Source organism: Cebidichthys violaceus, unplaced genomic scaffold (genome assembly GCF_023349555.1).
Source record: "Cebidichthys violaceus isolate CVI_PGR_0920_01 unplaced genomic scaffold, fCebVio1.0.p SCAF_1, whole genome shotgun sequence".
Classification (NCBI taxonomy): Eukaryota; Metazoa; Chordata; class Actinopteri; order Perciformes; family Stichaeidae; genus Cebidichthys; species Cebidichthys violaceus.
The window spans coordinates 9075445-9091807 of record NW_027176262.1 but is presented as its reverse complement, the minus strand read 5'-3'; the positions used below and the strand labels follow the sequence as shown (position 1 = coordinate 9091807).

Below are 16363 nucleotides of genomic sequence, written 5' to 3'. Positions count from 1 at the left end.
ACTATTCACTGTTTATGGTTAAGAGAGAAAGAGAAGGAGAAACAATCAGAGCCAGGCCTCAACCTAAAAGGAAGGCTGTTCTTGGTATTTTTCTGTGGTATCCCTAGATAGAGGATAAGGCCTCAATGTGATGTTTCTACTAATTAAGCTTAAGTGACAAATCCAATGTAATCTGATGGTATAAACTACAGTATTTAAAACACATAAAAGAGCAATACAGTTATTTGATGTTGTAGAAAGTGGAAGAAATGTACACAGGATATCAGCACTCATGATGAAACCGATTTTCGATCAAAGTAGAAATTAATACTTATTGTTGTCATTCACTGTTTGTAGTTTTAAGTATTTTTGACACTCTTTATACTATGTCTTTATACTACTGACTGAAGCAGCCCAGTGACGTAGCATAAAGAGCGACAAAGTCCGTGTAAGGAGAGAGTCAACTGACACAGGACTTTCACCAAGAAGACTGCCATCTCTCCCCCGTGTGAAAGCAAAAGTCAAATTTGACTTATTTTACTTTACGTAGTTATTTCACCCCAGTCCGTGATCTTTTCCTAAACCTAACCAAATGTTGTTGCCTCAACAGGTTCTGTGTGGTTTGCTTGTTTTGCTGGACATTTGAAGGAGAACGCATAAAAAACAACAAAGACATTTTTGTAAGATATCATACAAACTGTTGTATGAGGATAAGCTGCTTAGGCAGACCCAGTGATCCAATGAGAGGGTCTCACAACCAGAACAGCCAGACTTACTTCTGGAGAGGAAGACATCAATTTCTAGGCTCTAACCTTTTGGGTTATTCCATTTTTTTACAGGCAATTATGGGAAAATTAAACTCCCAGTTTGCAAATTGAACTCTGCCAGCTGCACAACAACAGATGGAGACAGAAGAGAAGCAGATGACTGAACGCTTTAAAAAGGCAAGGCGGGAGAGGCAGTGAGAGAGGCTAGAGATGTAGTGAGAGCGGGAGAGGGATGTTGAAGAAAGAGTGTGTGCTGTTGTGTGTGGCGCTCTCCAGCAGGGTAACGTGAGCCTGCGGTCCCAGAGGGGACAGATCACCTGTAGAAACCCCCCCACTCTTTTCTATCAAATTCCCCCAACCCCCATAACGGGATAAGCACCTTCTCCCACACATGCTGTCCCCCCACTCATCCAAACACCTGCATTCTCATACACAGATGCTTGAAAAGGACCAAATTCTGAGAAGTAAAGCCACACAGCTTCAGACACACACTCCTGTATGCAGAATATCAGCAGTTATCCACACTGACACCATTCCAAGGAGTTGGCAGTCCTATTAATACCACACTTCAAGGACTAAGGGATTGGGAATCGAGCTGAAAGATTCTATCTGGTGACTGATAGACACTTGTGTCTCTCTTTCCGTCCTCGGGGTACTGCCTTTCACTCTGCCTGCCAAGCTGAAAGGTTAGACTGGTTACATTCCCACAGTTCCTCAACAGGGCTGTGGTCAACCGAACGTGTTCATGAATTAATTTAAAGAGAAGGCGGCCAGCGTACTCCACACGAAAGAAAATTACTCTGAATAAAGAGTTGCACTTTGACTTCACCCTTCAAAACCTTGTACTTACAAATATATTTAGTGTTTCCGAAAGAGTTTCATATGATACAGATCGGTAGATTTATCTCATCTTAAGACTAAATATAAACTAGAGAATGTTTTTTATGTGACAAAATGAATATGCGGTATTAAATAGTAATGGCAGTGCCAAAAATAGAAGACGTCAGTGATGAAATCTGAATTAATTTTGAACAACTGGTATTAAATCATTAAGGACAGACGCAGTCCCTGTCCATTTCAGCACTATAGCTGATTTTAGCATCGCTGAGCATTTCAGCTGTCGGCTCATGAGAGACTGCATTATTAATAATCATAAATCAATGTAGCAACATTCCAACACGGTCTAATTTCAGGGCGTCTGATGATATTTCAAACCCAAAACAAGATATAAGTATTTCTTTAACTACCCCCTCAAAGCTGTATAAAACAGTGAAGTTGGTGTTCACTTATTGTATTTGCCCAGCCAGTCTACCTCATGTGGTACCTATAATTCTGCATGCATTTTTTGTTATTATGAAAGTAACAAAGGTGGCAGTGATGGAGAGCATGGATTAGGGAAGTTAAGACTGTGGGGAGGTTTGATCCCAGGCCAGCCAGGGCACATGTCTTCCAGAGGCAGGGCTCTTAAGCATTAAACCATCAAAATGTTAGCAGGGGTGGGTTATTTGGGAAGGAAAACCACACCATTGAGTCCTTTCTGTTGGCATCAACAGATTAAAATCATCACATGAATGTTGTGTTGGAGGAAACTGTGTGGTGTAGATAATTAGAAAGCCCTGACTATTTTTGCTTGGCCTACAGCAGTGGAAATCAGCTTTACTAGACTGCAAAAAAAGATTTTCTCACACAGGCGTCACGCTGCATATCTTGTGTTAAATCTTATAATGTTGTTTAACAATCTCAAAGCATCAGCCCTCTATGCTCTAGATCTGTATAAATGTGTAAAACTGTTTTGGAATACTGGACAAGATTACATATTATCATTGTATTTGGTCCAATCACTGCCATCACTGATATGCTCAAATAAAAATCTTCCCGCTATATCTAAAATATGTTCTCAATACATGTTGATTGGATACTTACTGTGTCCAGGGCCCAGCCTGCAGACACTGTTTTCCCAAACAGTCACCATCAATTAACTAGTCCGCATAAATGTTTATGTTATGCTTGCAGCAACCCGAATATTGGCAGCCTGATTTCCTCCTGCAGCTGATTGCTGGTTTGGTCAGAGAGGAGGTCGTGCTTAGAAGTAGGATGGCCACAAAATAAACTCTGTGTGGATTCATGTTAACCACCACCGAAGTACTAAAATAGGTTATTAGAAACAGCCTGTTTCAGCTGTATTCATGTATACATCTGTGACTTTTTATGTACCCCAAATGGATTCAAAACCTGCAGCTGCCTCTTCTTTGCTTACCAGCCAAATGCCCCTTTTAATGGGAAAGCCTGTTTGCCTGTTAACTCAGTGGTTTTATGGCTTAAAGGGTAACTGTGGTCATTATCCACTCAGTGTGATGGTCATTAGTCTGTCAATTCCAACACGTTGTCTGCTCACCACTGCTATTCACACTCTACTGGGAAAGTAAACAAGAGGGGACGGAGTGTGCTGGTGGCTGGAGCTGATAATGTGCTGCTGCAGCTCCTTATACCTCACCCTCCTTTACCGCTCTGCTCGCCTGACTCTTCTTCTCTGCATTTACTGTTGAAATGAATTGCATTAATTAACAGACTTGATAAAGTGTGTAAAAGTGGATAAAGTATAACCGATCATTTAGCTTTGATTTGGTTCTCCTTTTTCTCCATTTCGTGTTCCCATTCATTCACTGCTTTCTTTTGGGCACACACACACACACACACACACACACACACACACACACACACACACACACACACACACACTACGCCCCTGATAACCATCAGCTCAGGGGCACACTCTATTGTTTCAGCTCAGTGCTAATTACTTCAGGTCTTGACCCCAGTTTTAGCCAAAGAGCTGCAGAGGGGGGATGGTGCGTATGCGCATGTGTGTGTGTGTGTGTGTGTGTGTGTGTGTGTGTGTGTGAGCAGGGAGAAGTGTGTGTGTGTGTGTGTGTGTGTGTGTGTGTGTGTGTGTGTGTGTGTGTGTGTGATGGGGGTCGGGGGTAGGGAGTTCATTGCTGCTGCCAATCAATTGTCACACCGGATTCGCCTAAACATCACAGTATAATCCAGGAGGGAAAACACAGCAGCACAATGAGAGCAGCCAACCAGACTGCTGCTGATGTTTTCATGTTTTAAGTATTTATGTGAGTTTTAAAAGTAACTCTATAGAAGTACCTGACACAAACATGCCAGGTGTAGAAACAAAAGCTAAGGAAAGTATTAATACTGATGGACAAAATAATTTATTCATGTGCATCCCTGCTCATTTTTCTTGTATTTGGCCAAAATAAGATAGATGGGATTTATCTCAAAAAGGCACATATTTCGGGTCCAGCCGCACTTTCTCATTGAGGGAGTGTGCATGAGTGTGTGCCTGTGTTTGTGGATCACATGTGGAATATCAATTACAAATTATCTCGCCCAAATTCAGTTGTTTCAAAGGCTCAACACACAAAACTTCAGTAGAAATTGTTTCATTTCAGAATACTAGCTCTGGATGCATGTAAATTGAGTTAAGTATATTAACGTAAATAATATACAGCATAACTTAATTTAAAGTCTCCGTTTGTCAGACATTGAATCTTATTTGAATTTTCCATTTAAATTCTGTGCAAAATGACATTAGAATATGGTATTTGTGGTATTTGAAAAGGTCTGTGGAGCGCTTAAGTTGAGTTTGATTACACCTGGCGGCCTCAGAATTGTAAATCACTTGAAGAAAAAACAAATCAAGTACTCCTTAAGCTTTCCTCCTCTTGAAATTGTTGCAACAAATCCAAGCACTTCATCACCCCAAGTCCACTTTTACAAACACAGAAAAGCCAAAACAACACTCTTCACTGCAAGTTTCATGCTGTAAAAGAGAAGTCTTCTACCAGGGTGCTACGAGCAAACAAAACCTGTCCAGTATGTGCATTCATTGCAATGCAAAACAGATTTCCAATGCTTCAGCATCACTTAAGGCCCTACTTTCAATTACAATGTCACGAGCACTTAGAGCTGACAGGCCTTTAGAGAGGGAGAGTGGAACCTGTGGTGAAGTTCCAGACGGGCTTAAAAGACCATTAGGGACTTTAAATATAAAATGAAAACACACTCACATTGAAAAATCAACCTTTTAGGTGACTATTTTCTAAAAATACTGCCAATAAAAACAAATGTAAGCCACATCTGCCAGTATAAATACAGGTTCTGGATATTGTCAGAATTAGTTGGGGAACGCTGGCTGATTTTCTTTGCAGGAGGAGAGGAGAGGAGGGAGCACAGTAAGGAAAGGACAGAATAGGATGAAAAAAGAACAAGAAGACAGAAGAAGAGAAAAGGCTGAAGGAAAGGACAGGAGAGGAGACGGGGAAGGGGTTGACACGAGGCTGGCTCTTCTATTTTTCTCTTGGATCCCGCCCTCCTGGTCAGGGGTTGGACAGGGAAACCCAACTCCCGCGCACGGATTGGTCGGCTCTCCTCTGGACGGGCAAAACAGTCTCCCCTCGCAGACACAATAAAGTTTAGAGCTGGACGCTTGCAGGCAGTAGGCGCAAAAACAGACCGCTGTATCTCGTCGCTGTGTTGCGCTTCTCCACACGGAGCTATTAACGGGAAACAACGCAAGAAGGACTGCGGGATTTATCCAAATTTGGGATTTCTTTTTAACTGCAGATGCGCACGTTTTTGTTTTTTTTACTGAAAACACCTTTGATTATGCACAGATCTCGCAGTGATTCACTGCTGCTTTCGGGATATTTTGATCTACTGAATGGCTCGTAGTTGGATACGATAGCCTCCAAAAAACGCACGGACTACACGCGCTCCAGTCCTGCTGGACTATAGCCTAAACACGCGCTGCGGTTTCCTGGGCGACCTAACTTAACTTTGGGTCAGAGGAGGTTATTAATAACGGTGCCAACATTCACAGAGGGCAGCCGCTCAGCGTTGCGGTGACCGTGCCCGGGATTATGTTGTCGTTCAGCGGGGCAGCACTGCTCGTCCTGTCCGGGCTGGTCGGTCCGCTGTGCGTGGTCGAGGCTTTCGGCGACGAGGTGGAGGAAATGACCTGCGACCCGATCCGGATCAGCATGTGCCAAGGTCTCGGTTACAACGTTACCAAAATGCCCAATCTGGTCGGCAACGTGCTGCAGTCAGACGCCGAGCTGCAGCTGACCACGTTCACTCCGCTCATACAGTACGGCTGCTCCAGTCAACTCAAGGTACTGGGATGATGGGAGACATGCATGCTGATGTTAGACTAGAATAGACGGCACACACTGAGGCTGGTGTGCAAATTTAGGAACACTGATCCTGGACTTAAAAAAAGGCATGGCTGTGTCTGTTATATTTGTGTGTGTGTGTGTGTGTGTGTGTGTGTGTGTGTGTGTGTGTGTGTGTGTGTGTGTGTGTGAGAGAGTGAGTGAGTGAGTGAGAGAGAGGAGAGAGTGTAGAGAGAGGGAGGAACAGAGTGAGGTGTCCCAGAGCACATGACAGGGAGCTACCAGCAATAGTGAACTGTTCAGACTGATGGTGCCTGTGATAATGAGGAGCATACTATAGGTTGGATCCCAGTGAGTTAAAATAAGTGGAGGGGTCCCTTCCTTCCTTCCTTCCTTCCCTCCTGTTGTGCCAGGCTGTCATGCTAATTTCAATGAAAATGCCCCCTCTGTCTGTTGACATTCTGAGTTCATGCCCCACACAGCAACAGCTGAGTCTTCAGTGCTATAGGCCTATACTGTACTGTCTTCTTGCTAACAATGGTGCCCTCAGTGTCCTAAGACAAATGCTGCTTGTTTGCCTGATGCACCATGCAAGAAAAAAAATTTGATTGGTCGTCACCGTCGTCTTTACGATTTGAGACTATTATTGGAAAGACTAGACACACAGCGGAGATCAAATTGTCTATGAATGGAGTCCACTTTTTCTGAAATTGCGTGTATTACAGCCCTTTATTTGGAGATGCCTCACACATGTATACACATGTGATCTAACCCAGACATCTGAATACATAAACAAACATTTCCCCTGATGCTCCTTTGTGTTATTATTTTAAGGATGTGGCCACTGTCCTGTCTGGAGATGTGTGCGATTTCTATTACTTCTTAAATTTTCAGTTATCTTTTGTGCCTAAAGGTGTTTAGGAATAGACGTAAAATTATATTTTAACATTCTAAATTAATACAGTGCTTAAGAGACGTGTGTGTGTGTGTGTGTGTGTGTGTGTGTGTGTGTGTGTGTGTGTGTGTGTGTGAGTGTGAGTGAGTGAGAGACAGCCAGACAGAGCAAGGAGCAACTGCAGCATAAAACCAAACTGCCCTCCTCCAGCTGAAAATTGTAATGTAAGATTAGCCGATCTACCCCCCTTCCCCCCTCTCTCCTCTCTCTCACACACTGAAGAGGGAGGAAAGGGGAAAGGGAAACCGTATCCCCTAACATTTGCTCTAATGGGAGGCTTCCTGACAAGTAACCGGAGCAGCTTTTAGCAGTGAAGTGACAACACTCAGGTTACCAACGGTCGGGGGAAACACCCAGAATGTGTTACATTACTGTCGCTGGTGTAATTCCCTGTGAGAAATATCTGCTGCGGTATTAATATCTGCTGCTTTCATGAACTCTTTGTGAATTTGAAACGCGTACAATCACACAGACAAAACCTCGGCTCCCTCTCACACCCGGGGCAACTTTGTTAGTCTGTTTACTCGAACAGCAAATTACTCAGGACAACTCCAATATGCAGGGTTCAGTTTGGGAACAAAGAATATCTATTTGCGTTGAGAAACTTTATACTGCATTCAGATCGGCCAGTCTGCTCTATTTGCAGAGATAAAGCTGCTACAACCCAGATACTGATCAGAGAACAGTTTAACAAATCAAGTTTGAAGGAAGTTCCCGCTGCCTCATATAACTGATTTTGACCTCACATACTTCCCCGCAGTCAGTTATACAGCAAGGAGGTTTTGTATCATGGTTTAGACTCATAATCAAAAGCAAGTCTGTTTGCTTTTACAAATTTGGAAGAATTATTAGCCTGCAGGTATCAGAAAAGTAGCTCACTGATTCTATATCTTTAGTCAGTCAATTTACGTAGCAAACAAATTCTCACAGAAAAAGAGTTGTATAAGGTTTCTGTGTGTATTTATTTCCAAACCTTGACACCATTCTTGGATTCATGTTTCATTTGGGCTCTGTTCAAGGGCTGATTTCAAGCTGCGATTTCTCCATCACTGGATCGAGACCGCAAGCCCAAAACATTTTGTTCCCATTATAGCCGGTTAAAAATGTTGGTATTTCTGAAATGAAAAATGGTAGCAAACCCTCCCACTCTAACAAGTATTTATGTCAGCCCGTCCAAGATCCTGGAGCGTATGTTTGTTTCCTTTACCTGAAGGTAGCCGAGTAAGATCTGCTTTCGGCTTCTGTGTATTTTCATATCATGAGCCCGGCACACTTTTTACACTTCGGCTTCAAACCAAATCTACTGTAAAGGCATGAAATCACCTTAAAGTACAACCCTTTTGTAACTCCAGACTTACTCCCTAGCATCACTACCTCCTCAAAGAGTCATATGTGACTTAAGTCTGCTCACTATCTTCATAACTCTGAGTTAGATATCTATTTCAAAACCATTGCCATGGGACAGAGAAAACTGAGCCTTGGATTAGGGGGGATTACGGAGCATTACATGGCACATGCGCTTAGTGTTGTCAAGTCTGAAGATTGTTTTTTAAAGATGTAGAGTTGTGTGTTCAACCTTGGTGCAGGTTGGAGTTGGCCGTGGTGTCTTGATTCAAGTTGAGGAGTTTCTTATTAGAAGTACAAATAGAGACCCACCACTAGAAGAGATGATGCAATGTATTGAAAGCAAAGGCAGAGAGAATGCAACAGTAGTGAGTGGTATATGCAAGTAGATGGAGGATCCACATGTGGGAGTAGAAGGTGTAGCCATCTACCAGCTGTAATCCTCTTGTAATATATAGAAAGAGTGGCCCGCAGGGTACTGGCAGCACTGTTTCCACTTCTTTAACAATTACTTCACAACTTACATGATTTACCTTTGGCATGACAGTTTGCTTTAACTTCACTGGAACAAAGCTATGTGTTGAATTATGACATAATATTGGACAACTGTTGCACCCTTTACTGCACTTTCACTTAGAATTGGTATACAGTCGTTTTTCCCTCCTCAATACGTTTGTTTCTCGTTTTTCACCCCTAAAAAATTGTTCTTATTTGAATGCACACACAACATATTTGCAGTATCATCAGTCTAAGCTCATTTAATGACATTTTTCTGGAGTCACCATTTACTGTATGCTGTGAAATGTCACTGAAGAACACACATGTGGCAGATTTTAGTAAAAAAATTTCACCTTGTGATCTTTTATCTTATTTTTTCCCCAGTTCTTCCTGTGCTCAGTCTATGTACCAATGTGCACTGACAAGGTTCCCATCCCCATTGGTCCGTGTGGTAGCATGTGTCTGTCTGTCAAGAGGAAATGCCTCCCGGTGCTCCACGAGTTTGGCTTCATTTGGCCTGAGGTGAGTCCCATCACCACAAGAACGCCCTGCCCTGCATGTATCCAAAAAATATCAGGATGTGGTTGAGTGATATGGAAAATGGGATGTACAAAACCAAGGGCTATCTTCAAGGACAATTTTTTTTAATGCAAATTAGCACAAAATGTATCACAGCCCTTATAAGTAACCAAAATGACATTTCCCATCGTGCTCCAGGTGCTCAACTGCAGCCTCTTCCCACCTCAAAACGACCACAACCACATGTGCATGGAAGGCCCGGGGGACGAGGACCCGCCCTACCAGCCCGTCCGCCATCCTCCCCATCAGGAGGACTGTCAGGCACTGGGATCTGCACCTGACCAGTATACCTGGTTGAAACAGACTGAAAGCTGCACTCTACAGTGTGGCTATGACAGCGGGCTCTACCGACGGGGGGCCAAAGTCTTCACAGACGCATGGATGGCAGTGTGGGCCGTGCTGTGCTTCCTGTCGACCACTCTGACGGTCCTGACCTTTCTGTTGGATTCACAGCGCTTCTCATATCCTGAAAGGCCCATCATCTTCCTATCTATGTGCTGTAACCTGTACAGCGTGGCCTACCTGGTAAGTGGGAGGATTACATTTCCCCATTGAGTTAATTTGTTTGGTGAGAAGGAAAGAAAAAAGAATCTATCAAAAAACAGTGAAATGAAAATTATACAATATTTTGAGTATAGTAGTAAACATAGGATATACTATTGTGTGAATATTTGTCATGATGAAAAAGTTACTTCTAATTATGTTCTTTTTTCATTATCAAATACAGAGATTTAATCATGTACTGCTGATCTAAATGGAAAAGTTAGATTTTCAGTTTAATGTAATGAGAATGACTTTATGTCTTTTTTTCTAACGAATGAAATCTCTGTATTTTTTCCATCCTGCAGGTACGATTGACTCTGGGGAGGGAGCGTGTTTCCTGTGACCTGGATGCCACCGCAGTACCAATCCTAGTACAAGAAGGGTTAAAGAGCACCGGCTGTGCCATAGTCTTCCTCCTGCTCTACTTCTTTGGCATGGCTTCCTCCCTCTGGTTAGTACAACACACACACACACACACACACACACACACACACACACACACACACACACACACACACACACACACACACCTTATCGTATCAATCTTTCAAGTCTTGTCCTATCGTCATCAGCTGTTGTGAATGGATTTTGGTGGAACACTTGGAACACGAGACTTGCATCCTGTTTTCTTTAAAGGCCAACTATCCTGTCTCATAACCTCTGTACTAGATGGATTCCTGGAGGCAGCCTTTGTACAAAAAAATACTTTCTGAGTGTGTGCTGCAATACAGTTGCTGTCGCAGCTCTTTTTCTTCCTTTTCCCTTTGTCCTGGTTTTCCTGTTTGTCTTCACTCTTTCCTTTTGGAAGCTCAGCAGACTGCAAGAACCAAGGACTACACTGTCTCCTAAAACATGATCACAACTCTCTGTTATGTAACTAGTCATGATGATGTAATTCAATCAAGGGATTTTTGAGGAAAAGTCGTAAAGTTTTTAAGCAACTCAGTAAACAGTAGCCCGATTTTGCCTTTGCATCTTGTTTACAGGACACTTGACTGTTATCCACTACCAATATGAACGCCAGTTCAGAAAGACAAACCAATAACTGTACACATGAGTAGTGTTTTTGGCTCTTCTCTCACTTTTCTTTCTCTCTCTTTCAGGTGGGTGATCCTGACCCTTACTTGGTTCTTGGCTGCTGGACTGAAGTGGGGCCATGAGGCTATAGAAATGCACAGCTCCTACTTCCACATAGCAGCCTGGGCTATCCCAGCCGTTAAAACCATCGTCATCCTCATAATGCGACTGGTGGATGCAGACGACCTAACTGGACTCTGCTATGTTGGCAACCAGCAGCAGGAGGCACTGACAGGCTTTGTGGTGGCACCACTGGCCACATACCTTCTAATAGGTAATTACAGCGTCATCAATCAGTTTTGTGCTCGGGATTTGACTGAATCCTTGGTTCTTTCAATGCGTAATGCAACTGGCATTGTGTTTTCTCTTTCTGGTGGTCCTTATGCGACTGTTGTTTCCCTCTCTGAACTTCAGGCACTCTGTTCATCTGTGCTGGCCTCGTGGCTCTCTTCAAGATCCGCTCCAATCTGCAGAAGGACGGTGCCAAAACAGACAAGCTGGAGCGTTTAATGGTGAAGATCGGAGTGTTTTCGGTCCTCTACACGGTCCCAGCGTCCACCGTCATTGGCTGTTACCTCTACCAGCTCTCTCACTGGGGGGAGTTCAGGGCCAGCACCCGGGACTCATACGTGGCATCAGAGATGCTTCGGATCTTCATGTCACTGCTCGTAGGCATCACATCAGGTATGTGGATTTGGTCTGCAAAAACCCTCCACACCTGGCAGCGCTGCTCTGCCCGCCTGCTCAGGGATAGCAGGGCGAGCCGGGGGGGCAAGAGGGCACCGGGCGAGGGCTGGATCAAACCGGGGAAAGGCAATGAGACGGTAGTGTGAGGAGGAAGAGAGAGAGAGAGAGACAACGGACAAGAACGGACTTCTACCTGCTTCACTGTCACTTACAGAAACTCACTCTGCCAAACTAAAGATGGAGAGGACGGACAAGTGATGAGAGGGAGTAGCAGGAGATTCTCAAAGAAGCCACTGGATAGAACGGCATCATAAAAGCTCGCCGAGAGTCTGCAAGCATGCCTCACCCCCCTCTAACTGCCTCTAACGGGGGGTTAAGGAGGAGAGAAGTGGAGGATTGGGTCGTACTTAAGTAGCAACAGCAGCCTCTCTACCTCTGTTAGACTTCCTTTGCCCAGAGAGATGGAGAAAGCGAATAATAGAGGAGAAAGAGATCGAAAGGGCGGAACAGAAGCATACCACACACACACCAATAAGCTGTGTAGCACCATGTCTACCTCTCTGCCTCTCTTTTCTCCAGAGCCCTCAGCAGAAGAGACTGAACCTGCTGGATACAGTAACCCTCATGCCGTTGTGTCTTTTTAGGGTCTTTTGATATTTAGAATTTTACACTGGAGGGTCCTGGTGCAGACATTATACAGGTGTAGGTCACCGTTTCCCAAAAGCATCTGACAACTTGAGCTCCTGTGGGGTTTTCACGTCCACATGGGAGAATTAAAATGAAATACCAGACCAAAAGTAATTGAAATCGGATGAAAACATATTAAATATGGCCTTAAATCTGTAATGTGTTTACATTTGAACAACAATATTAAACATTTTTGAAATTTTTTACTTTTTGTACAATATATAAAAGAGCAGCTGATTTTATTGCTCAGAATTTTTTGGGAAACCAGCTCTAAGCTGTAATAATGCACTATAGTTGTATACAATTTGTGAAGTGTCTGTACTTGTCACAAGTGGATTACCAGGGACAGCAGTGATGAGAGCCTTTAACAGCTGCAGAAAAATAACTAATGTCGTTAAAATCACAATATCTTTTCTAACAAATGTTGTGAAGGCAAGAGCAGACAAAGAAAATAAGGCAAGATTATTTTTTTAGCGTGTGTTGTACATTTAAGTAAAGTCTGTGGTAGCTATATAGTCATACCGCAATGAATCCTGGGAGAACCCCAGCTGTGCCTTTTATTGACCCATAAATGTAGAAGCGGTAAGGCGTCTGGGAAATGTAGGCCTGTGTGTTTTACCTCAGCAGTCTATGAAAAGCTCAGCTAACCTCCAATGGTGTGTGCAGTCTTTGTGGGAACCCTGTACTGCACATGCTCTTGAGTTACCATGAAATCCAGGAAATTAAATTAATTCCCTCTGCCCTCCTTTCCAAACATTGGACCAGAGGCACGTTAAAGAATTAGGAGGTTATTAGACAATCACTTGCCAAGAGACACATTATGAAATAACAAAGAGCCGTCACAGGCACATATAGCAGGTAGTTCCCACGAATCTCATCCACCGGCAGTTATGATCACTACGATACCACCAATAATAAGCCCATATATGCAAAACTGTGTCTCCTTGCCGTCTGTTTGCACTCATCGCTCAGTTTTTTTTTAAATCCCTTCAGTTCAATAAGGAAATCACAGAAGCACAAGGAAATTGTCCCTATTAATTATTGTCCGTCTGTTCGATGCTCTCATTGGTCCCCTGCACGCCTGTTTCTCTTTAACCTCGTCTACTCCATCATGGCTCGTTTCCCAGACAATCAAGTCGTCCTTGCAAAAGATTACATTTCAGAATTTCATCTCTCAACATTTTAAATCCTACAGTCCCCTTCTATAACTGCTTATAGACCGTACTATAAGCTTTAATTACAATACGTTATTCCTGGTCTTACTGCTGCACTTACCAAATTCTGCAACTGCTCCTGTGCACCATATATTTGCCTGACAATCTATCTAGCAAAGCTCTAGCGTTTCAGTGAGTCTTTGAATGTATACTACGCGGGTGTGTGTGTCACGTTACACCTTCTACTTTAAGTAGGCTGTTTAAAATGTATAAGGGCTTGAATGACTTGGAGCTTTGCCCCCTGAGTGTCATTTGAAACCAGATAGTGCCTCACGGCGCCCGTCACAGGTATTTTTAACATAATGTTTGGAACGGGACAGAAAATAACTTTAAAGTATGGGCTGCCTTTTTCCCAAAACTAAATGTAACAGCACCCTTATTACATTCAAAGATACTTTTGGTGGTTTTGGTGAAAACCTAGAACCCTGAAACACCAGTGTTTCTCAAAAAAGCATCCATGGCACACTTATTACATTTCCAAAGTCAAACAAACATTACATTGAGTTAAAGTGAATTACATTAACCTCTGACCACCTCCCCTCCGAACTAATGCAGTTTCCCTCTGAAAGCGTCTAAATGTTTTGGCTGTCTCCTCTGGTATGCTCACGCAGAGCTTCAGGTGACATTACCAAGCAATCACTGAACATTTGTGCCTTGCAACAGAGTGTGTGCCACGGCCTAATGAAGATTGAGAACCACTGGTAACACAGGATTGTAAACGCTTTTTGTCCAGATATGCATCAATGTCGGGGTCAGTTCACCGACCCTGATCGTAGCCTTTAAGGTCTAGGCTGTTCCTTTGTGTAGAAAACTCAATTGTCTTGATGATGTCATCAATGTATTATAAAGAATAATTGCTAATTTATCATTGTAAAAAAAAGTGACAAAAAAAATGTAAAAATTGTTTGTTATTTAAAAAAACGCTTTTGTATCAGAAGATGATGAATAAAAACTTTTTGGTTTCCAATATGTGGGATGTAATTTTTTGTGCGCGCTTCAAATAGGCACAATAGAAACAGGTCAGCAACAAATGATTGTTTTATGATTGTATTATGTAATTAATCGGCAGATTTGTTTTTGTGATTTTGTTTTGTGTTAAAATGCCTGTTCTGCTTTCCTGAAGCGCCGAGTGAGATCTTTGATTTTTTTTTTTGTCCGACCAACAATTCAAAACCAAAAGATATTCTGTTAACGTCACATTTGACGAAGTAAAGTAAGAAAAGTGTGTCTTGTATAGACGTCTCCATGCCTTCTAAAAGTGTGAACAAATTAATAAGTTCTTTTCGGGATCCCGTTGCATCTGAAACTCCTTTCCGCTCAGTTGTGTTCACCTAATGGGTTGAACAATGCTGCCACCTTTTGTCTGATTAGATAAATTAAGTGTTGGTGCTTCATCAGGAGGTGACTAATTCCACACGTCTATACAGCAGCAACTATGTTTTGATTTTGCTTACATTTCTTTTTAACTGATAACTTTGGGTTAGGATAACAAATGCTCCATAACCGCTAAATTTGTTATGAATCTGCAGTGGAAACATGGTGATTATACTGTGTAAACATCACTGTACCATCAATCACATCTCATCAGATATGAACTTACAACCTCCGCAACACACACACACACACACACAAAAAAGCTCACTTACAGTACACACAGAAACACACACACCTCTCACTTCAAAATTAGTTGTAATTTGTTTTTTACAATTACACATAATGAATGCAAGATTGTAATTTACCAGCGCATGGGGTAAAATTGCATCTGGAGACACTAATGAATTCTGGGCATGCATGTGTGCAAGTGAGAGAGAGAGAGAAAGTCCAAATATCCAAGTCTGCAGCTCAGATTGCCTTCCTGTAATTTACTGTGAGTGAATTGAGTGTTTGTTTAAGGACACACTCAAAAGCATGAGGTAAAGGGAAAGTGACAGCATCTACTTCTCTATTGTTTCCAGATGTGGCTCCACTAACATGCGCACACACAAACAAGCGTGCACACATGCAGTGCAGCATGTTCACAAACTGACACATTCACACAAATACAGAGAGAGGAGGAGCTAAAGGAATTCAGTACAGTGAAATTCATACCCTAAATGGTGGTTTCTGCATACCAGAGTGTGTGTGCGTATCCGTGTGTGTCAAAGCACGTAACTGAATGCCACAGGTCATGTAATCTCCAGGCTTCTCATTCGAGGCAGCAGTTTCCACGTTTCTGTGGTTATTTCGGGATTCAATAACTTGTGACACTTACAAGTCTTTAACAGCTAACAGCTCCCCCTAAATGCTGATTAAAGATACCAGTGAAATACAGTTCTCACTTTAATTCTAACCCACAAATATCAGATTTTACAGTAAAACCTCTGGATTTCCACTCTTGTGGTGACACAACCAGTTCATACTCAGACGCACACACACACACTCAGTAACACACACTTTGTTCCACTCCGGTTACGAATAGTTAGCACGTTAGTATTCTTTTTTTAAGAAGCTGAAATGTGAAAGGACCCTATTAAAATTCATTGGACTAATATTCCTGGGAATGTACTTTCAGAGTTGGGTTCCCTTGTGTGTAATTGTGCATTTATTTCAGTGTGTGTGTGGGGGTGAGAAAGAGATCAGAATACAAAAGTAAGAGAGAAAGAGTGGGAGACCTGCTGAAATACGGACGAGACAGAGAAAATCCAGACAAAGGAAAGAAGTGAAAGAAAAAGAAAATATGGAAACAAAAATAGAGAAGAGAGACAAAGTGAGAGGGATTGTGTGTGAGGGAAAGGGAAATCTGTCATACTCCATCAGCAGAATGCTGCAGCTGCTCCCTCTCAGCAATGCTGAAATCGTTTTCCCATT

At 42.6% G+C, this 16363-nt stretch overlaps 1 protein-coding gene across 1 annotated transcript; it reads left to right on the top strand.

Moving 5' to 3' along the window:
• The first annotated feature begins 5269 nt into the window (after positions 1-5269).
• Positions 5270-14455, top strand: fzd4 (frizzled class receptor 4). The gene is made up of 6 exons (XM_068709526.1): positions 5270-5932; positions 9114-9251; positions 9447-9833; positions 10157-10302; positions 10955-11202; positions 11343-14455. Exons 1-6 carry the CDS (start codon positions 5681-5683, stop codon positions 11759-11761), a joined length of 1590 nt encoding a protein of 529 aa, XP_068565627.1. The 5' UTR covers positions 5270-5680; the 3' UTR covers positions 11762-14455.
• Positions 14456-16363: the final 1908 nt, after the last annotated feature.

What these genes read in the sequence shown, in the direction of transcription:
- fzd4 (XM_068709526.1), top strand. Translation starts at nt 5,681, where the DNA reads ATGTTGTCGTTCAGCGGGGCAGCACTGCTCGTCCTGTCCGGGCTGGTC. An exon ending in TTGGCTTCATTTGGCCTGAG is followed by an intron (nt 9,252 to 9,446) that starts GTGAGTCCCATC and finishes ATCGTGCTCCAG; the next exon opens with GTGCTCAACTGCAGCCTCTT. An exon ending in GGCATGGCTTCCTCCCTCTG is followed by an intron (nt 10,303 to 10,954) that starts GTTAGTACAACA and finishes TCTCTCTTTCAG; the next exon opens with GTGGGTGATCCTGACCCTTA.